The following is a 22,842-nucleotide window of genomic DNA, read 5'->3' as shown; positions in this document are numbered from 1 at the left end:
GCTGACGACCAGACATTCAATTGTATAGCTATTTGTAAATGGGAGTCAAAAATTTATTGAATCAGAACTATGGCTTCATGGTGCTCCCTGGAAATACCTTGAGGAGCTGAGTCAGGAACTTTTGTCCGTTTCAAAAAATCTCGTTCCTAGCCTGAGAAAATCTAAAAAACCTCTACAAATTGGACAATTCTCAATAAACCTTAAAATTTTTTGTTTTTTTGGTGATTTCTAAGGCTAGGAACGAGATATTTTGAAACGGACAAAAGTTCCTGATTCAGCGCTCCTCAAGGCCTTTCCAGGGAGCACCATGAAGCCATAGTTCTGATTCAAAAAAATTTTTGAATGTTGTCTTTGCATACTAATAATTAATGAATTATATTTTTAAGTGGTCGTGTTCTAAAACTCAATTTTTTAAAATTCTTTTTCGGTCAGAAATGTTTTTAAGGTTAATTTTATCTGTTGCATATCCCCGCTTTGTCTAATTCCGATATGAACCCACCCTAATGCACAGTTCCAAAGGTTGTGTGATCAAAGGGTTTTATTTGGTATACTCTGCAACTTTAAAGAAAGGCCAACAGACTACATTATTATAAGCTGGTTTTCTTTTATCATTTTTTTCCTTATTTGTATCTAATAAAACAATTGCAATGCAAAAATATTCTACTTACTTTTGATCCCTTTTGTAATATTAGGATTCTATGAAAGACAAATTTAACTGGCACTGCTATTCAGGTTTCATGATTAAATGATTTTTAAATATTCCAAAATAATACCTACAACAGATAAAATAATTTAATAAAATTTGCTTAATATTCATTTAGTTTGCCATGAAAAAACTACCTACTTAAATGACTTTCTCATATTTATATACAAATAGTTATTTATCCTTTCGTATCATAGACAGCTCTTTTCGGATTTGTTAATAAAACATTTTTAAGATTAATACCAGTTTTATTTGCCCATGCTTACAAATATTTAGAACAATAATCATTTTATTAGTTGCATAAAAATATTGGGCACTCTAATTGTAATGATTCATGTCTGGTGTTTTTTATGTGATTAATGAAAAAAAAAGATTAAGAATAGTTATTTATCATATTTTCGTAATATTGTGAATGCTAGAAAGGATATTAAAATTATTTCAACAATTTTGGTCATGTGATCAAAATTTGAATTTTCCTTCTACTATTGCCCCCTCTGGGGGTGAAGTAGGTGGAAATTTAAATTTTTGTCACTTGACCTTAATATTGGTGAAATAATTTTGAATTACCTTTCTTGTATAAGCAATATTAATAAAATATGATACTTGGTTTTGTCTCATTCTCTATCTTTTTCTTAAATTCAAAAAAGTCTATCAAAAAGTTTACATCATCTAAGGGTGAACAATAAATATCTCTGTCTATTTTTCTCTATATTTCTTCCCCCTCCCCCCTCCCTCACTTTTCTGTCTATTTCCTTCTCTCTCTCCTCCTCTTTTGTACGTTCATTTATACAATAGAGATAACCTAGAGACAGCACAAGGGAATTTTGTTTACATTATGTATCAGCTATAAATTGTTGAATATCTTAGGTTAAAGCTTTCCTTGGGTGAAATATTTGAAGAAAATATTTCTTCCATCATATAATGTGAAGCGTATGACACAACATATAATAAGTTAGTTATAAATAATTTAATTTCTTATAATAAAGTTATCTTTCTAAAAATTATATCATTGCAAAATTTAGTTGCAAATAATGTTGCCTATAGGGCTGTATTTCATATACAACAAAAAGTGAACAAAGGTTTCTTTTTAAGAAAAAAATGGGGTCAGATTGACCATCTATGTCTAATGTTTATACCCACATCAAATATTAAATTATAACAATGTACAGTAGAGTGGATCAATTTTGGACATTGAATTTGTGATCAACATCTACAGTTTAAACGTCATATAAGAAACCTAAATATAAAAAATTGATTTTATCCTTGAGGGGAAATGGGGGGAAGGTGTTTCCATGCATTAAAAATTTTAGAAGTTTATTCTGGAGGTGCAACTTTTTTTCTTTCAAAGTATTGCTTTATGCATCTTTTTGAATTTGTCTTGTTGATTAATATAAGAATATCAAATTGGTTTTAAAAAATATTCATCCAAGCATGAAAAATCTTAAATTAAATGTAAAATCTCTTGGTTTTTAAATTTATTTATGGATTTTTCTTGCTAGGATCAATAGTTTTAAAAACAGATTTTTTATTCTTATTCTACTCTTCAAGACAAAATTGGGAAGGTGCATAAAGCTATACTTTGAAAGAAAAATAATTGCCCCCCCCCACAAAAAAAAAAAAAATTCTCCCAACAAGTGTCTTTCTAAAAGTTTACATGCATCAGCGAGCCTCCCCATTATTCAAAATATTTTCTTTTCAATTTTTGGTCTCTTATATGATGTTCAGACAGAAAGTGTATGTAGCACATTTAAAATTAGAAAATCATTGAAAATCAAGCCACTCTAATGTACAGCATTTATTTCTTCAATTCCACAGTACAAAATTATTCCTGTATTTAAATTTAACATATGATATAGGAAAAAATATTCTTGTATTTAAAATTAAAAATCATGTTGGAATTTTTTTTACAATTTTTAAATTTTTTAATAATGTACAGCAAATTATTTCCTTTTTATCTCATGTTTTGAAATTTATAAGATAGTTAGAATAAATTACAGAAATAATGAAAGATTTAAAGAAGATAGCGTCAGGGGGGGGGGTCGAGGGGGGAAACTTGGGCTTAAATCTGCAACAAATAAAGAAAACAAAATTATTTTAAAAATTTCTTTTTTATGTTAAATATTATTATTTTTGTGACACTTGATTTTGAATGACAAAAAATGTTGAAATAAATATTACCCACTGTATGAAATGTTAAATTAGAAATCAATAATGATGTTGGAAAATTTATTCTCATTTTATACTCTGAAAAAAGGAATTGACAAAAAATAATAATTTTTATTCCAAACTTTTAAAACAGCATGCCTATTTCTTATTGGTTGACACTCGAATTAAAATAAAATAATGAATATTATTTCAAGACCAGAAATAAATTGGAAATAAATAATTTTCTTTCCCCTATATTTTTTATTCCAAAATGCCAAGAATTAATTTTGAAATAAAATAATTTTCTTTCCAATATTTTTATTCCTTTTTCTTATTGGACGTCATTTTGTGTCCAATGAGAGACTAGTGTTTAAATATTTTAAAGCTTATTACAGCATTTATTTTGAATATGATAATAGCAACATTCTCACATTAAATGTGATGAAAGAAAATCTTGACATTTTAAATGAGGATTAGATAATCCTGAGCCTTTCCCATTTGATTCATTTTTTTATATAGGTTAATATGCCGTCAGCTGATGAAAACGACAAATTAAAGAAACGTATCAGCATTCTTGAAAAACAGGTGGAGTCTCAAATGAATCGGATCATGGTTTTAAGCCAAGAAAACACAAGACTTAAAAACGACATAAAAAAGAACGTAGACAGGAATGATGGCCTAGAAAAAGAACTAGATAATCTGATAACTGATAACAAGTATTGGAAGGGGGAATATGATTTAGCTGAACTATCAATTTCTCGCAAGAAGAATACAATCAAGGATTTACAAAAGAAGATTGACAAGTTGGAGAAGTTAAAAAGCTGTGAGGCTATTGCTAAGTTGAGAACTACCCTTGTCAAAGAGATTGACTATTGCTTAGGGAGATAATGTCCTGAACTACAATAAACTATTTTATATGTGATTTTTACTATAAATATTCAATATACAAAGGATATTTAATTTAATATAGGTATTTTATCAATATGACTTATATAAGTTTCAGATATCCTAAAATGTCATATGTTAAAAATACTCATTACCCTTCAGGTATGATTTACAAAATTAATTACTCTCAATGGGGGGGGGGGGGAGTTCATTAAACCTTCCATTTTGTTATCTCAAATCCAATTAGAGCTAGAGGTCCAAATAATTTTGTGCTTGTCCCCTGTTTGATAAAAAAAATTCGGACTAAAAATTGCGGTCTCAGATGCCATTAAAGATTGCTGGAGACCTAGAGGATTAGGATCTGCAGGATTATACCTAGTACCTAAAATTAACTTGAACACCTATAATTTTAAATTATGTGGTACTAATAGATGTCACAGATACCATTAAAGATTGCTGAAGACCTAGAGGATTAGGATCTGCAGGATTATACCTGGAACCTAAAATTAACTTGAACACCTATAATTCAAAAAATTGAGGCAGAAGTAAACCCCCCCCCCCCACCCCCTACTGTCAAGGATTTTAAGGAAATAAATACAATTTTATTTAATTGCATAATTTATATAATAAAACATTAGAATATGAAAACTGAACCAGTTGCAAAATTATAAATTTAAAATCTAAACTATTATCTTGTAATAAGATATATCCTCTAAACTCGAAAAGAAACCCCGCAGTATAGGATAAGAAAAGAAGATATGCATTTTTAAAAGTTTGCAGCTTCTCATTATTTACTTTTTGTCCGTCATAATTGACTGCATGCATGAAATAACAAAATTATGAGCCACAGCGAACATTGTTATGCAGTTGAATTTTTTACACCTACCAAAAATTCCAGTTAAAAAATTGCTGCTTTATACATGTAGTACATGTTTCATTCTTGTTATTTTTTTATCATTTACTTTCCGGGAGTTATAAGATACTAATTATTTCTTTATTTTATTAAAATATAACTGAAATATTTATTGTTTTTAAATATTTTTTACCATTGTTTGTTTCTTAATACCTAATCTTCTGTCATTGTACAAGAAAATTTACAAAATGATTGTGATGTTTCAGTTGCCTAGAAGGTTTATTAGATAATGGGAGGTTCGTTGTAGATAGCTAAAAATATGGAAAAGGCAAAATGGTTGGTGCTTTTTTGACAGCTGCGTTTTGAGATTCAGCATTAACCGCTCTTTTGGTATGCGGGGTCAGGAAGCCTGCAAGAAATACCACGCTTTAACTGCTGAAAGACTGCCACAAGTAGACCCAATACTCCAAATTTGAAGCCTTCAGCTTCTATAACAAAAAAGTTCTAGGCATTTTAAAATGACATTTTATATACAATGAAAATTTTGAAAGAATTGCAGTGCTAATGTTAGAAATTTTGAAATTAAACTACGTGGCCTAGAAACAAAATTATAAGCTTATTTTTGTCATAAATTTAGGCAACCAGTAACTAATTATATTTTTACAATAAAAATACCCATTTTTATAGTCAAAATCATTAAAAAAAATTATTTTCTTGCAGGCTTCCTTTAAATTACCTCATGGAAATAAGGTCTTTTTTGGAATTCAAGCGATCGTCCATGGATCATATCACCTAAGCATATTGGTTTAAGTAATACCCAAAAGACAACCAACCCTTTGATTGCATGACTCTTGCCTGGAAGTTTCAATACTGAATGCTAATAAGTTGCGCTCTATCTTACACCACTTAATATCTTAAAACATTACAACTCAGATGCTGTTTTAGTTTAGTCTAATTACTAACGGCGCAGCTTGCTTTAAAAAGAGTTGTTGATCGCTGCTACAACTGCCAAGATTCGTCAAAAACAATGAAATACTAGCTGTATGTATTCTGGAAATGTTACTGCATAGTCACTGACATTCACATAGTGCAACAGATTAAGAAAAGATGATAAGGTTTACATCTTGTCGAATCAAAAGGGCCATATTTAAATAATTTTATGTAACCAATTTGATACTAGCATCCAGAGAAACGAAGGACAAGTACGATGTAAGAATCTTCCTCCAGAAATCTTTTAAAAGTAACATAACGTGCTTTATTTTTGATTATTTAAAAAGAATTTTCTTTGTTTTCACTGTGAAATTTGATTAAATCCAATAGTACCAAAGCTTTTTGAAATGGGAGATGGAGGTGGGTGGTGGTCGGGGTGGGGGGGGGGGGGGAGTGCCCCTTTTTGTAACCAAAACACAAAGGTACTAAACCAACAAAAGAGTTAAAGCTCTGATAAAAGGAAAGAAAGAAAACAAGGTAGAGGGATGGGGGAGTGAAGGAAGGTAGTGTATCTGAATTAAACATCGGCATCCCTCTAACATTACTAACATATATGTAGATTGATAGACAGACATAATAACATTTAATTAGCATTACTACTGATAATCTACTATTGAACTTGGGCATAAAGATTTTAACAAGTATCATTTTTCAAGTATGCAGTGTTTAAACCTAAGGAGTTGATCAAGACCTTGTTAATTAGTCATCCATTGGTCCAGCTAAAACATCATCTTTAAGTAAGTAATGCATTAAATTCATTCGCCAAACTAAACAGTATAAAATTCATTATGTTTTATTGTGAATTAAATTAAATATGTCAGTAAGTTTGTGCATATATGTATGTACTTTATTATTTAGAAATCATTGTTTACACGTGAATAAGTTCTGTGCCTATGGCTTTGCCGAAGCCATACTATGATAATCCTTTATACAGGGACCAATATAGGCTTCATCAAATATTTCTTTAGGTATATTAACAAAAGACTTAAATTCAGTTTGTTTTTTAAAAAGAATTAAGTTGTAGTTTTTATGTTTATAATAATTTTTATTGTATTTGGGAAAATTAATTTAAAATTGGACCAGTCGTGGTTTAATCTTTGGTAGAGCAGTTTATAGTGACATATAATAAAATCTACAAGTTTATCTTGAATCTTTTAAAAACATTTGGCTTACTTGTAGTTATAGGTTTCGATATGACCTTGCGGGGCAATGCTAGGTCACCGAGAAAGGTGAGAAACTTCTAATATACATATTGGTCTTAATACCTATTCATATAATTATATTAATTTTTCTGACTGCAGTTGGTAAAAGTTGTTGGATTATTTTTTACTACCAAGACTTAATTAATGATAGTTTCAAATGCTTTGCTTATATCAAAAATAATATTTTGTACAGTTAAAGTACTTAAAAAATGTTGTACTTAAAAAATCTAGAAATTTTAAAAAGTTACCGTAAAGCGAATAAAGAAATGTATGTGTTTATGATTACTTTAATTAAACAAATCTAAGATAATCCTCACTTGTTTATTTTCACTAAAAAATTCATATTGTATTTATCCTCTAATACTTTATTGTAGGATGGAGGGGGTAAATCAAACAATCTTGGTGTGAAGACCCAGGATGGGTTTCTATTACCATCACCAACCAGGTCTCCAGGTGGCCGTTCTGGAGACGGGTCATTCCGCTCTGGTCATTCACCTGGATACACGCCAAGAAGTCCTGGTAATTTCTTTATTTTAATATTAAGATAAATGCTTTAAGATATAAGTTGTCTGTTCTATTCAATTAGTATATCTTTTTAAAGCATTGGTAAATATAGGGGTTAGGAGTTGATGTTGAAATTTAATATTGTAGTATAATAGATAAGATATATGTTAATGTCTAGTACACTAAATTTTAGGCAGGTTTTATCTCTGTTTTTTAATCCTCTAAATGTCAAATTGCTATATTTTTGTGTGTTTTTAATGATAGAATTTTGTTTTACTCATTAAGAAAACTAACATTATGATTTTACACATAAATTCGCACCATAATTCTTTTTATCGCAACTCAAATCCTAGCTACCGCTCAAGTAATCATTGTAATTTTGTATACCTGATAAGTTTTATTTAAAGAACACTCTTATTTATTTTGAATAATCAGTAATTTTTTTTATCTTACCGCTAGGTTCTCCAAATTCTCGACAGTCCACCATGTCCAACAAAGATGGAGAACTTCACCACACAGTTTATTCAAGGGTAATATTTTGTTTATTAAACTTGTGAAAAGCCTTTAATGTTATTTTTTAACCTAAGATATTGTATTAGTACTCCTCGCTAGGAAAATCATTTGTTCCACGTTATTTTTTACTCTTACTCACACAAAAAACGTTTGAATAACTTGGAAATGACCTATGTAATGTTAAAGCTTCTAAGCCAGCCCACAATACTGCATTTGATTTTTAAAGAAGTCTCTAATACTTTGCAATTATTCCAAAGGGAAATACATTTAAATTGAATTTAGTGAACAGCATATTTTTTTTACTGTCGAATGGTTTAAACTAAATCTATAGGGCATATAATCAAAAAAATTTCAACTCCTATCATGTAGTTTTAAAAATATAAAGTTTTGAAAATCATTTTCTTGTGATATATGCAACTTATTTTGCTGTTTTGTTTCCACAAAAACAGCATGACGACTTCTTTAGTGCTGGTTAATTGTTTGTTATTTATTGTAATGCAAAGCAATATATGTATGTTAGAGAGTATTATAGTAACTTATTCTTGCAATCATTTTTCTTAAAATGTGACTTTTCCATCACAAATTAGGCATTAAATTTTGGACGTATAACAAAATCCGCCTGGTAAAAGATAATTTTTCTCCAACTATCCAAACTCGTTAAATACACTTCACATAATTATCCCTTTTCTAGGAAGACATTTTAGCTCTACCAGATGATGCATCAACTAGGTTTGATCTGTTTGAAGAAATTGGACAGGGCACATATGGATTAGTTCACAGGTACCTCTTTTTTTCAAGTCAGCTGTTATCCTTTATAGTAGTAAAAGGATGTCTTTGTGTGTGTGTTTAAGAAAGAAGGATCTCGCTGACCACTGAACCTAGGAGGTCCAGGGAAGTTTTGTAAATATTTTTGGGGAGATTACCACAACTTTCCAATTTTGGACGTTGGAATATTCCATTACATTTACAATTCCAGTCAAATTATGATACTATTATATAGGATGAATGAACTTATATTGATATTAAATATTACAATTTACTTTAATGTGAAGTGAAGCCACAAAAGAATAATTTTTCATTTGAATAAAATAAAATATAGTGTGGCTCTATAATATTAGAAAACTGTTTATGGAATTTTTCATAAAGGGGGGGGGGCGGATGTGCCACTTTTTGAAACCAAAAGTAAAACGCGCATGATCTCAGCCCATAAAAGAGTTACAGCTCAAAAATTCTGCACAGCAGTTGCTTTTGTGGTGAACAAAATGGAACTGTGAAGAAACGGTGGCGGAACCGCCGAAAACCTTCATCTCCCGCCGAAAAACCGCCATCTCCCGCCGAATTTTTTTTTTCCTTATTTTTTTTCCCCTGGTGTTTTTAACTGGTTTTTTTTTAATTTAAGGTAAGCTCCTTGTGAACAGTAGCTAAACCGCCGAAAATCCGCTGATCTTTTTTTCTTAGATTTTTCTTCTTCATTTTTCCATTCTCAGCCCATAAAAGAGTTACAGCTCAAAAATTCTGCACAGCAGTTGCTTTTGTGGTAAACAAAATGGAACTGTGAAGAAACGGTGGCGGAACCGCCGAAAACCTTCATCTCCCGCCGAAAAACCGCCATATCCCGCCGAATTTTTTTTTCTTATTTTTTTTCCCCTGGTGTTTTTAACTGGTTTTTTTTTCAATTTAAGGTAAGCTCCTTGTGAACAGTAGCTAAACCGCCGAAAATCCACTGATCTTTTTTTCTTAGATTTTTCTTCTTCATTTTTCCATTCGTTTTTTAAACAAATATAATTCCTTTTAGGGTACAGCTCCTAGTAAACAGGGAAAAAAAAACATTTTTTTTATGTAGGAGGGAAAATGAGTTTACACACGGATCTTCAGGTTAAATCTTGCAGATCATTTTTTTCTTTTAATCAGACTTTAAAAATATTGATCTGCTAAGATTTTTCAGATGCAAATGATGGGTTTTTGATAAATGTTTGATGTAAATACCTACACAATGAAGTGTACAATTGAATGCAAGAGGTCCTTTCCAAATCAGGTTGTAATCTTTTATAAAAACAAAACTTTATTCATATTTCTAAGCCCAAGTTTTCATATCAAACATAATGACATTAACCTTTATTTTTATTTATTCCTTTGCTGTATTTAAAAAAAACATTTATTGGTATTTAATTATACTTTCTAGAATCATTTTTCATGTATTTCTTTTAATGGTCATTATTGTTAAGGAGAAGTTGGACTTACACATGGAACGCAGCTTAAGTTGTAACGAGTGTGGTGCTAAATTCTGCTTCAAATCAAGACTACAGCAGCACTATAAGAGAAGTTTATGTAAACCTGAAAAACAGTCGGCAAATCCATCAACAACAACAAATCCAACAGTTTCATCAGAATTTAAATGTGACAAGTGCGAAAAAACATTTTCATATAAATGGAATCTTACCAAACACAAAAAGTTTATCAACTGTACAAAGCCAGGTAAATGCACTAAAATAGTAAAATTATATACAATGAAACTTGTCTAGTCATTGAGAGAAAGTTTTAATTTTAGACAAGCTATGATAATAAAATAGTTTAGATAATTGAAAGTTAACTTTCATTATTTTAAGTGACTAACAACTCAATTTTTTTTATTTATTTGAAATATTTAGAATGCGACAGTGTGGTGTCTTCCCCAGTTTCTGAAATTGCAAATGAAGGTCAGACTGTTCCAGACGTACAGACGTGTTTTATGCAGGTAATGTGTTTAATTTCTATTTCAACATTAACATTCTTTTACTGCAATTAATATTGACTGGATATATTTACTTGTGATTTTTTTATTAAGCATTTCTGAATGAGTATGATTAGAGATAAACACCTTTACATCTAAAAATTAATTTATTTATCTCTTAATTAGTGAAAATATTTCAGGAACCAAGCTCTTCAGTGGAAATGGAAAATGCAGATGAAAGTACAACGTTTTTCATGCAGGTATTATGTTTAATTTTATTTCAACATTAACAATTTTTTACATTACATAATATTGACTAAAGACAATAATACATTAACATGTGATATTTTTATTGGGTATTTCTGATTGAGTATGGTATGAAATAAACACCTTTTCCTTTAAAAAACAATTTATTGCCTCCTAATTGTTGAAAATATTTTAGGAACCAAGCTCTTCAAAGGAAAAGAAAAATGCAGATACAATTACAACTTTTCCAGACATGCATACGTTTTTTTTGCAGGTAACAGGTGTATATTAAATAAACAAACTACTGTATAATTATTTTCAACATCTAAAAAATGAGTTATGACACTTATCTAATAAAAATATTTTAGGGACCAAGCTCCTCGCAGGAAATGGATAATAGTCAATGTAAGGAGTGTGGAGAGGAAACTACAACTAAAATCAAAAAGTTTAGACACAATGACAGGTTGGTTTATCCTTATAATAACAGGATGTGTGTTTGTTCTGTGAGAGTCCATTGTTTTGTGATTTATGCCGGAAAAGTTTGTTCGGTGTATCTTCATTTCCCACCCTTCTATCCTAAAATGTGTGTAAAAAAGTGAGTATAAAGTGGTAAGAATAATGTGTGTACGTATTCACACAAGTTTTATTTCATTAGGACCGCAAAATTTTCATGTGATTGATGTGTGCCATATTCATGTGATTTATGCCGGAAAAGTTTGTTTGGTGTATCTTTATTTCCCATCCTTCTATCCTAAAATGTGTGTAAAAAAGTGAGTGAGTCCATTGTTTTGTGATTTATGCCGAAAAAGTTTGTTTGATGTGTGCCATATTCATGTGATTTATGCCGGAAAAGTTTGTTCGGTGTATCTTCATTTCCCACCCTTCTATCCTAAAATGTGTGTAAATAAGTGAGTATAAAGTGGTAAGAATAATGTGTGTACGTATTCACACAAGTTTTATTTCATTAGGACCACAAAATTTTTTTGTGATTGATGTGTGCCATATTCATGTGATTTATGCCGGAAAAGTTTGTTTGATGTATCTTTATTTCCCATCCTTCTATCCTAAAATGTGTGTAAAAAAGTGAGTGAGTCCATTGTTTTGTGATTTATGCCGAAAAAGTTTGTTTGGTGTTTCTTCATTTCCAATTTTCATTTGATTGATGTGTGCCATATTCATGTGATTTAAACTTAACCACATGGAGACCATATGAAACTCGTTGGAAAGTAAATTTAGCTATTGTTTATCTGTCCTAAGGGAGAATTGTAATTGATTTTGGTACTAAAAATTAAGTGTTTACATATTCCCACAAGTTTCATTTCATTAGGACCATACAATTTTCATTTGATTGCTGTGTGCCATATTCATGTGATTTATGTGCCGGAATAGTTTGGTGTATCTTCATTTCCCATCCTTCTATCCTATGTGTGTGTAAAAAAATGAGTTTAAAGTGGTAAGAATCATGTATGTGTGTATCCCCACAAGTTTAATTTCATTAGGACTTCAAAATTTTCATTTGATCGATGTGTGCCATATTCATGTGATTTATGTGTGTTGAGATTTATTATGAAATTATAATTGTAAAAAAAATGAGTATAAATTGGTAAGAATCATGTATGTGTGTGTGTATCCTCACAAGTTTAATTTCATTAGGAACGCGAAATTTTCATGTGATTGATGTGTGTCATATTCATGTGATTTATGTGTGTTTAGATTTATTATGAAATGATAACTTCATTAACCACATGGAGACCATTTGAAACTCATTGAAAAGTTAATTTGGCCTTCGTCTATCTGGCCTCAGGGAGAATTGTAATACATTTTGGTACTATTTTAGATTGTTGGCTGAATTTTTATGAATAATCAATAGTTTTATTTGTTTATCTCCTATTCATTGTTGTATTTGTATTAGATTCCTTTCTTAGAGAAGTTTAGATTTTTGCTTTTTACTAATAGAATAAAAATTATACTTCAGGTGCCCATGGAAGCAAGATCATGAAATTCCGCCAAACTATTATAGAAAATTGTATGCACATCCTCATGATAAATATGCAGAACAAATTCTAGAAAAGTTGCCACCAGTCTATAAAATTGATATGTGTGATATTTCAAACATGGCAGTGTCAAATAGCTATCCACTTCTTTTCAAAAAACACCAAAATATGGGAGAAAATCTAAAATATTACAATCAAAATAACATCAAAGTTGTCAACAAATATTTAAAAGGTAGAAAAAATATCATTTTACCTAAATATGTACAAGTCATCCAAATAAACTCTTTTTCCGCCTTTATAGGACCTAAGTACACTAAACCAAGTGACAGAATGCTGAAACGATATAGATTGATGTTACATGAAACCGAAAGCAGTTTTATCATTTCAAAGAAAGAAAAGGATAAAATAGTTGATAATAGAAATGTTAATGATGGAGAAGAAGAAGATATCATAACAGAGCAGGCAACTCAAGATTTATTAACTTTATCTGAACTTGTAAGTGTCGTGAACATGAGCTTAGGTTCTGAAGAAGGGGAAGAAGAAGATACAAGATCAAAGTCTCCACCAGCACGAAGCATTTGTAGTATTAGAAGCAATAGACCTTATTCTGAATTTGATTCCACAAAAACAATGCAACTACACATAAGAAAGTATACAAACCTTTTTTTAAATCCAGAGAAGTTGACTAATAGAGATTTTCAAGCTTTAATTCATGTTACTAAAAACCAATTTTTAAAGTTTACGGCACAGTTGAAAGGCAATATTAAATCCTGTAAAGAAGAGGCGTTAAATATGTATGCAAGATCTTTTTTGTTTCGGCTAAAGCTTGCTAGCTCTTGGACACAAGATGAAATAAGTGTAGTGTTTGGAATACCTGTTTCTACGGGGAGAGATATATTCTGGAATTTGCTGAGAACGTATTATCTCCATGAAGTAAACATCCCAAACTTTTTGCTGAATGATAGCAGTCAAATGATCGAAAAAGTGTTGGGAGATGCTTATAATAATACCGACATTTATTTCAGGTAAAGATTAATTAAAACCACGAATTTTATAAATCAAAATATTTACCCAACCTTTTAGCAGAAGCGTTTATATTGTTATTTCCCAATAAAAAATTCACACTTTTATTCATTTTTTATTTACTTATTTTCAAAAACTAATGTAAAATGGTATTCTTGTGATTTATGCTTCCAATCATTTTTCAAAGCTATACTGTTTTAACATTTTGTGATATCATTTCAATTATTAGGACTCTTACTGATGCCATTGAGGACCCTACTGGTAAAGGTAGAAAAGGAGTAGTCTTGCAGGTGGATTCGACATATGTACCCATAGATGTATCATCTGATCCACAGCTACAGAAAATGTTATATTTCCCACATGCTGGAGGCCATTGTGTTAAAGTAATGGCGTTTTCAACACTACACCCAAAGGTAATTAGTTTTGTTTACAACAATGACATTAATAAGTACGTAGTAAGAATGGGTTTTATATTCTATTTGTGATAAATGGGTAGAACTGTGTGTGTGTGTGATAATCGAGATATTAAGAAACTGCACTAAGATATTACAATTATGAAAAGTAGATTGAATACAAAAAAATTATATATCAGTCCTATATAACAAAATTTTATGTTAGGTTGTTTATCTTCTTCCTTCCTGCACATCTCAAAGTCCTGCCAGTGGAGATGCAGTTCTTATAGGACATGCAATAATGTTACAAGAGCTTAGAAAAGATCCTTCCCTGAAAAGAATTCTAGCTGGAAGTTCAAGACATTTCGTGATTGTTATCACTGATGCAGGATTTCAGTTCGTAGGAAAACTTAAATTGGCGCCTCAAATATATAAAGATCTAAAAACCTTGGTAGATGAGGTTGGTGCTGTATTCTTGGGTAAGTTTTACTTTAATCAAACTTGTAGTGGATAGGACACTGGAAAAATTCAAGGGGAGTTGGGGCAGTTATGAATAAAAACCTTCCAAGAACCTTTAAGTAGCTTCACATAATGAACTTTCTTATGTGTGTGTATCTAAAGTTGAACTGTGTAAAAAGATTTTATCACATAAAGAAAGGAGACTTTGCACGAGCAAGAGTAAAGATTCCTGCCATAAATCTAAGCAGTATAATCCTTAATATTTCTTATCATAAATCACATGATTAAACTATTATAACACAATTAACTCTATAGTTTTGCTGTATATATTTTGTTGTTGTAGGTACTAAACCTGATGAATATTTACTGGAAGTTGACAGCGCAACTAATACCATGAGAAAAATACAGTTTGACGAGAAAAGACTAACTGTAGCCCAGAACACTGTCAAATTTGCTAGGATCTTCAGGGCAAAAAATGAAAATCTGCATGCAGCTGTGCAACAAAAATATCAGGAATGTATAAGTAAAACATCTATGTACATTTTAAATTATGGTTATATATTTTTTTAAAAAAATTCGGTTATAAAACTCTTTGCCTTTGATCTTAAGCAATAAAGCCATTAGATGCTAGAAACTATCAACTATCATTAAAAAAATGCTTATATATTACAATTAATCAGATTTTAAAGTCTAAGATGCCACTCTCTGTGTTAGAACCCCTTTTCAAAGATGGATTAAAAGTCAGTAGACTCACTGGTATTGTAACATCTGTGTTCTCAATGAATAATGTTGAGCATCCAGGGAAATAGATATTTAAACTACTAAGGACTAGGTATTTTCTTGTTATTTATGTAAGCTCAAATTTCTCACAAATAGTAAACATTAAGACCAGTAACATATAGTTGCAGATTATCTGCTTTTGTAAAGTAAATTATTGATTCGAATTTTTGCCTATAAAATGTAGAGTCTAAAGACCTAAGGTACTAATGTAAAATATCCAACAATTACAAACGTTTTATATCTATTAAACAAATAGGATTTGGTGTAAAATTTTTGAGAGAGGATCAGAAAGAAGAAAAAGCACGGCAAATCCTACAAAATTTTAATAGTGAGAACTGGCTCATTCATGTAAATGTTACTAAATTGCCTGGGTGGAAACAGGTTGATAGCTACAAGACTCTGCGCTCGAAATATCTCTTTCCACAACTCAATGAAGAAAATTTTTCCCAAATATATGAATTGACCAGTTCCATTCATGCCCTCAAAAAAGGATTGAAAGTAGCAGGAAATATGAGGCGGCAAGAGGTTGATAAAATGGAACCAGATGAAATAAAAACGTTTTAGGAATATAAAGATCTCTTGAAAAGAATGAACCAGGACATGAAAGTTTATGCGTTGGAACTAGAAACTGCTCCAAAGGGTTATTCTGAAAAAGAAAATGAAGGTTTGCTTCCCCCTTGGCCTGGAAAAGGAGTTGCTTTCCAGATAAAATGTCCTCCAAGCAACAAAAGTGATACGCAGCCCTCTAATAACAGGAACCCCGTGATTTTCTTATTAGAAAATGAAGAACATAATCCTCTAAACTGTTCAGATGTTTTTAAACGTGTAGGCAACATGTACTGTTACAAGTATGTTATTTCATTTTTTTATGGGATTTGACTAAATAAAAAATCTTTCATTTGTAATATATGTGGATAATATTTTGCTCTGAGACTTGTCTTTAAAAAACAAAAAAAAACATTTATGCTTTTTAGTATAATTATGAATGACCATATGTGAGCTTTTTTATCGGCTGCTAATTAAGACTGATGTCTGATTTTTTTCCCGTCTCTCTGTCAGTCATAAATAAATATTTAAATAAATTATATTTTGATGTATTTCAGATGCCCTAATATCTCTGGATCAATAAGTGCCTGTTGTCACGTTGGATTACTTCTATTGGTTGGATCATGTCCATGGTATCTGACGAAAAATACAAATAAACCTGTACAAATTGTGACAATCAAAAACAAATTCTTGTCAATATTACACCCAGATGAAGCTGTTCAAACTTCTTCAAATAAAAGAGTGCATCAGTTATATAATTGTAAAGAACGAACATCAGAAAATAAGCGTAAGAATTGTCACTTTTTTAATCCTAGTCAACTTCTCAGTCAATTTGATAGATCTTCTTTCTATTCAAAGTCAGATTCATCATCAAATACAGGAACTATCTATTCAATGTCAGATACATCATCAAATACAGAAACTATCTATTCAATGTCAGATACATCATCAAATACAACTGATAATGAAACAAATAATGATTCTATAGAGGAGACTTCTGTATTCAGTAATAAGAACAATTATTCAATTTCATCACAATCAGTTTCAATGTCAGCTAATAAAATAAGTTCTTCAGAAGCAACCGTCACATATATTTCACAGGAATCGTTGTCACAACCTGAAACTAAGGATAATCAAAGAATTGAAACTCCAACTGTCGAAACTCAAGAGTCAGGGAGGCACCAAACACTACCTGTGGAATCTGAGGTTCCTGTAAGCAACATAACTGATGCAGACACAATATCTGTTACCTCAAGTCAAACCTCATATTATGGCCGAAGTGGTGTTGACACATCCAAAAATAAATTCAAGAAAAAAGTTCTAGATATACCTCCCAAGTCTAGAATTTTAGGTAAGTGATAGTGATAATATTATACCAAAACTTACAATTTGTTTTGTTTCCCCATATTTATTTGCATAATAGTTTTATTTTATGATAATGGTTATATTTGTTTAGATGAACAGTTTGGTTTCAACTCACTTCAGGTTGGCCTGGAAAATAACCTATATCTCTGCTGGCTAAATTCCTGTTTGTTTCTCCTTCATCGAATTGATTTTAAGATGGCCCTGAATCAGGAATTGGTAGCCTTTCATGACCATGCTCTTTTCTCTTTGAGGTAAATCTATGCTAGGAACATGCTTTTTTTTATTATTTATCCGATTATTATACTGAGAAAAGTTCAAAAAACCCCTGAAAAACGCCATTTTTGAAAATTGGCCAATTTTTATAGGTTTTTTGAACTTTTCTCAGTCTAGGAACGAGATATTTTCAAAATTTCAAAAATTCCTGATTCTACTCCTCAAGACCTATTCAGGGAGCACCATGAAGCCATAGTTCTGATGCAATGATTTTTTGACCCCCATAAGGGGGGCGTCAAAATTTCAAAGTGAAATTACTGGGCATAATACTTGTCCAAAATGGTTAAAATTTTTACACAAGTGTTTTTTCACCAAAAGGCATAATAATTGCAACGGCACTACTTGAATTTCAAAAAAAGCCGGGAAAAAAAAATCCCCTATTACTTAACCTAACCTTACCTAAAAATAAAAACACATGAAATGCGTAAAAAGAAAACATAATGTGGTATAATTGAATAGGTTAAAAAATTGTTTTTCTTTTAAGGAAAATTCTATTTGCTATGCCAAGTAAGTCCTGCTTCTCAGGAGAAAGTTTTCTGAATTTGTGGAACAAGACTGCCCACATAAAATTCAATAAGAACAGGCAGAATGATCCAAGTGAATTCATTACAGCTCTTCTCTTTCGATATAAAATGTATTTGAGGTAGTTATTTTTTTAAACAATAAAATAATCAATACACCCTCAAAAATATCTTTTTTATGATTCATGAAATACAATTCTAGTATTGTATCTCATTGTAAAACAATTGAAATAAAAAACAAAAGATTTTTTCTATTAAGTGTAATTGAATGTCAAAAATAAATTTTTTTTTCTTGATTTAGTAATGGAGCAGTTACCAGTTATCCCGCTACAGTCAATTGTGAGTGTGGGGCAACTCATGTTGTGTAAGTTGATATGTTTGATTTACACTTAAATATTTTACATTTATTACCTCTAATGTAAGATCCATTTTTTTAGTTGTATAGCTTCTCTTTAATTCCAAATGTCCGTCTGGCCGTCCGTCAGTCATGGAAAGGGAGAAACGTGATTTTCTCGGCTCCTATTCAAGATAGATAGCTGAAATTATTAGTGTAGATTCCTATTACATATGCCCATCTAATCTATACATTATTTTGTCTATCTGTCTGCTAATTGGGGTGCTAGATTCATAATTTTTGAGCTTAGCTACTTATGGATCTTGTCATCCTTGTTATTATTTGTTATCTGTTTTAGAGATGTGCATGATGGCAACCCATGTAATATGATAACCATCATAGACGTTTCTGGTGAAGATGATGGTAGCATTATTGATCTAGATGAGAAGATGGAAATGTTCTTGAGGTTAATTTTGTTTATTTTAGTTTTATGTCTAAAAAACAGGGTATGAATTCTTTGGTAGTAAGTTGAAATATTTTTCGGATTCAGAATACCAACTTTCAACCTTATTTTAGGAAACTAGTTGGTGTACGATGTCTAACCTGTCAGCGGATAAAAAAGGACTGCTTAATTTCAAAACAGGAAGGAAAAATCAAATTCATTCAAATATACCGGATCAAAGGTAATGAGAAAATCAACGCAAAAATTAATTTTTCTAATAATGTAATTGCATGTATTTTGCACATTAACAGGAAATATTTTATTGCACATTGCAAACACAACTTCTTTAAACTTAAAAGTACTTTCAAAGTATTAATAATGAGAAATGTTAAATATAAACTACATATTATTTGTCCTGCTTAATTTTTTTGGTTATAACTTGAATTCTTTTTAGTTCTTATAAAATATTTCCTGTTTAGTGATTCAATTGAATCTGGGCACTATGTCACCGCATCAAAATTAGATAGTAATAATCAATGGTATCTTAATGATGATAGTAATCAAATCAAACCCGTAAGCATTGAATACATACAGAAAAATGTTGTTTTTCTTGCTGAAGGTTGATGTTTAAATAGTATTGTAGATTTAGCACTAATTGTTTTTTAGAGGGGTGTATATTCTGCAAAATAATATGAATAAGATTAAGAGTTCTGTAATTAGTTTTCCATTTTTAGGGGAAAAAATTAATCTTGTGCAGAATACATATACACCCCTGGACTTATTTTTCTGACAGTTAAAGTTTCATCTTCTTATAGACATATCAGTCTTGTAGTTTAGTTTCAATGGTGAAGATTGGTTTTACTCACATACATTATTTTTGTGATATTTTGTGTTTATTTTATTATTTTGTATTTGTGTTGTTGCTTTAGAAATACTAACACCGGATTTTCCTGTACTTGTAACTTAAATCGGGTATAGTCTCTTTCATGCCAACGCCTCTTAAGTGGGGTTTGTCATATTTTCATAGCAGCTTTTGATAGGTTAATTTAAGTTAGGTTAGGTGATTGCCCCGCATGGGATAAAAATAGTGGAAAAGCTACTGTGAAAATACGAGGAATTGCCCCTTAAGAACTTTTGCCACGAAAGTGACTATACTCCTTAATTCTTGCTTAAAACATTTCGCCACTTAAATCCCAGAAATTTGAATAAATTGATCATGAATTTTAAAAAATAAAAAGTAGGGTTATTTTTTTGGGGGTTATATTCTTTTCTTAAACTTTACTTATATCTAAACAAAAAATATATATGGTTTCTCTCCTGTATGATTTTTCATATGTTTATTCTTACTGCTTAAGTCTGAGAATGATTTACTACATACCTCACATGAATTAAGGCTTCTCACCTGTATGTGTCCTAATATGTTTACTTTGTTGAGCTTAAGTATTATTAAGAAAATAAACAATTCAAAATTAAATATTGTTTTTCTTTGATTTTTACGTTATTCTGTTGTAAACAAATATATATTATTTATGTTAGAAAACTGCTTTGTCTTAAAGTGCATGGTAATCTTTGGTTTTGCATGTTAAAAAATCTTTTTTTCCCTAGATTTTATACCAATGTGCTTTGATGTGTGCCTGTTCAGAAGATGAAGTTATCTTACATGGTAATGGTGTATAACAAAAGCTAAATTAGATGAACTTAAGTTTTAACATTGGTTGCATGTTTTTATCGGGATGTTGGTAAACTCAGATGGGGCATTATCACAACAATATTTAAACGAAATGGGCAGTGCTATTCAAATAAGAATAGGCATTTTCCTCATATGTCAACTTATATTACCATTTTGAGAGAAAGATTGGTCACACAAATCACAAGATCTTTAAAAGATATGAACAGTGTTTCCCCTTTTCAATCTTGTTTAAAAACATATAAAACAGAACAGTGAACTTATGTGCCAATGAGTGTCCTAAAGTCACAGTTAATCACATACTTTTCATAATGGCTTTTGTTCCTCATACGTCTACCCAAATTACCATTTTGAGATAATGATTTGTCACACAAATCACAAGAGTTTAAAAGATATGAACAGTGTTTCCCCTTTTCTCGAATTTTATCTTGTTCAAAAACATATAAAACAGAACAGTGAACTTATGTTCCAATGAGTGTCCTAGAGTCACAGTTATTCACATAATTTTCATAATTGCCTTCGTTCCTCATACGTCTAACCAAATTACGATTTTGAGATAATCATCCATCACACAAATCACAAGAGCTTCATAAAATTAAAAATTATTCTCCATAAGGTATATTTGCTTTATATAAAATTCATGGATGTTTTGTATATACTTAAATATCCAGAGAAACTTGACCTAATGGGTAAGCCCCGTTCAATTTGATAAAATTCTAGTGATTTTTGTGATTAATTATTTTGTTGAGATGGTAATATAGTTTAACATATGAAAAAGTACCCATTATTTTTTTTGTGTCAATGATTGGGCCATAAAGTCACAGTTATTATTCACATAATTTACATCATAAAAATGCCGCTGTTCCCCATACGTCTACCCGAATTACCATGTCCAAAAAATCAATAATCACACAAATCACAAGAGTTTTATAAAATCATATCTAACAGTGTAATTAAAAACTCGCCCTAATGGGAAAGCCACTTTTTTTATATCTCCCCTTATTTTCAAACAATCAAAATAAGGGGGGAGGATTCAGTGGTTGTAAAGTAAGAAACATTATCAAAAATATTTAGATGCTAATAACTGCCAAGGTTGATATAGAAAGAAGTACTGCATTTCCAACAGCTTTATAACCTTAAATGATATAATTTGATCCTTTCTATAGAATATTTTTTATTAGCTATGTAAAATAATTCTATCTGACTTTCGAAATTCTATGGTTTAGATGGGTCATTTTTATGTTAATATGCAATTGATTAAACATTAAAAAAAAAGTATGAATATACAGAGTGTGTTAAAAAAAAAATGTGTTTTCAAATTTGGGAAATAACTAGGAAAAAAATAATATATATCCATATTTTCAGGCATGAGGATGAGGCAGCAATTCCAGGAGCATACGTGGATTGAAAAATTAAATAAAATAATGTATACACCAATCCCTCAAATCATAAAGGGAAGAAAATATTTTTATAATAAATATTTTTAATGGATTAAACGTCACCATTCCAATTAAATAATGTGGATACTGTAGACCTCAAGGATTATATTTAAATTCTTAAAAAATCAACTGAGAATGTGAAAATCTATTAAAGTAAGGTACAAAAATCAGACAGACAAACTAACATTAAGAAACAGTTAACTATTAATGGATTGCTATGCTTTTTCTGAATTTTTATGGTAACATCATGCATCTTTTAAAATATATAGGATGATTCTAACATACTCTCCATCAAACATACTTTGCTTTATACAGTATGCCTATAGTCTGAATTATCGAAAGAAATGATATTTCATGTAAGTTTGATTTAACTTAAAAAATAGTATTGAACAATGTGTAACTATAGACAATTTTTTTTCTTCTATCCTAACCAGAAATGTTTAACTTTTTTTCCGAAAATATAATAAGTAATGTCGAACTAAAATGACGTAACATAGAAGGCCGAATTTAAAGAAAATTGAATTTTCGGTTGTAAAGGGGAAATAATATAATTAATGTAAGCTTGACTTTAGCACTGTGTATAGTGGCATTTGATAGCTCAAAAAAAACGGTATCGGCGATACACGGCGATAGCGGCAGTTCCACCGCCATTTCTTCAAAGTTCCAAACTAGAAAAATTGGTGTGAATCCAATGAAAAAAACCCCAGGACTGTAACTTTATTATTAACCGAGATCATGCGAGATCATGCGAGGTCGGTTTTGGTTTCAAAAAGTGGCACATCCGCCCCCCCCCTTTAAAGCCTTCAGCTTCAATAACAAAAAAGTTCTAGGCATTT

The 22,842-nt window shown here is 30.6% G+C and overlaps 3 protein-coding genes across 5 annotated transcripts; all 3 read left to right on the top strand.

Moving 5' to 3' along the window:
* Positions 1 to 6,664: 6,664 nt before the first annotated feature.
* On the top strand, positions 6,665 to 9,198 carry LOC145306424 (uncharacterized). Its single transcript, XM_080148518.1, has 5 exons — positions 6,665 to 6,805; positions 7,153 to 7,297; positions 7,742 to 7,812; positions 8,487 to 8,575; positions 9,195 to 9,198. Exons 1-5 carry the CDS (start codon positions 6,770 to 6,772, stop codon positions 9,196 to 9,198), a joined length of 345 nt encoding a protein of 114 aa, XP_080004644.1. The 5' UTR covers positions 6,665 to 6,769.
* Positions 8,944 to 15,488, top strand: LOC145305755 (uncharacterized). 2 transcript variants are annotated; one of them, XM_080147534.1, is made up of 10 exons: positions 8,944 to 9,830; positions 10,021 to 10,270; positions 10,444 to 10,529; positions 10,706 to 10,765; positions 10,948 to 11,025; positions 11,120 to 11,214; positions 12,727 to 13,770; positions 13,998 to 14,181; positions 14,387 to 14,639; positions 14,963 to 15,488. In XM_080147534.1, the coding sequence occupies exons 1-10, from the start codon at positions 9,765 to 9,767 to the stop codon at positions 15,187 to 15,189; spliced, it is 2,343 nt and encodes a 780-aa protein (XP_080003660.1). In that variant the 5' UTR covers positions 8,944 to 9,764; the 3' UTR covers positions 15,190 to 15,488. The 2 variants fall into 2 exon arrangements, with proteins under 2 accessions (XP_080003660.1, XP_080003659.1); XM_080147533.1 differs by having other exon boundaries at positions 8,944 to 10,270.
* A 25-nt stretch (positions 15,489 to 15,513) lies between these two features.
* LOC145305758 (uncharacterized) lies at positions 15,514 to 22,799 on the top strand. Of its 2 annotated transcripts, XM_080147541.1 has the most exons (8): positions 15,517 to 16,247; positions 16,503 to 17,296; positions 17,402 to 17,561; positions 18,068 to 18,226; positions 18,406 to 18,468; positions 18,797 to 18,904; positions 19,015 to 19,121; positions 21,933 to 22,799. In XM_080147541.1, exons 1-8 carry the CDS (start codon positions 15,988 to 15,990, stop codon positions 22,052 to 22,054), a joined length of 1,773 nt encoding a protein of 590 aa, XP_080003667.1. In that variant the 5' UTR covers positions 15,517 to 15,987; the 3' UTR covers positions 22,055 to 22,799. The 2 variants fall into 2 exon arrangements, with proteins under 2 accessions (XP_080003666.1, XP_080003667.1); XM_080147540.1 differs by lacking the exon at positions 21,933 to 22,799 and having other exon boundaries at positions 15,514 to 16,247; positions 19,015 to 20,354.
* Positions 22,800 to 22,842: the final 43 nt, after the last annotated feature.

Source organism: Acartia tonsa, chromosome 14 (genome assembly GCF_053477335.1).
Source record: "Acartia tonsa isolate MP-2025a chromosome 14, ASM5347733v1, whole genome shotgun sequence".
NCBI lineage: Eukaryota > Metazoa > Arthropoda > Copepoda > Calanoida > Acartiidae > Acartia > Acartia tonsa.
The sequence above is the reverse complement of the archived record's forward strand: the minus strand, read 5'-3'. Positions and strand labels throughout refer to the sequence as shown.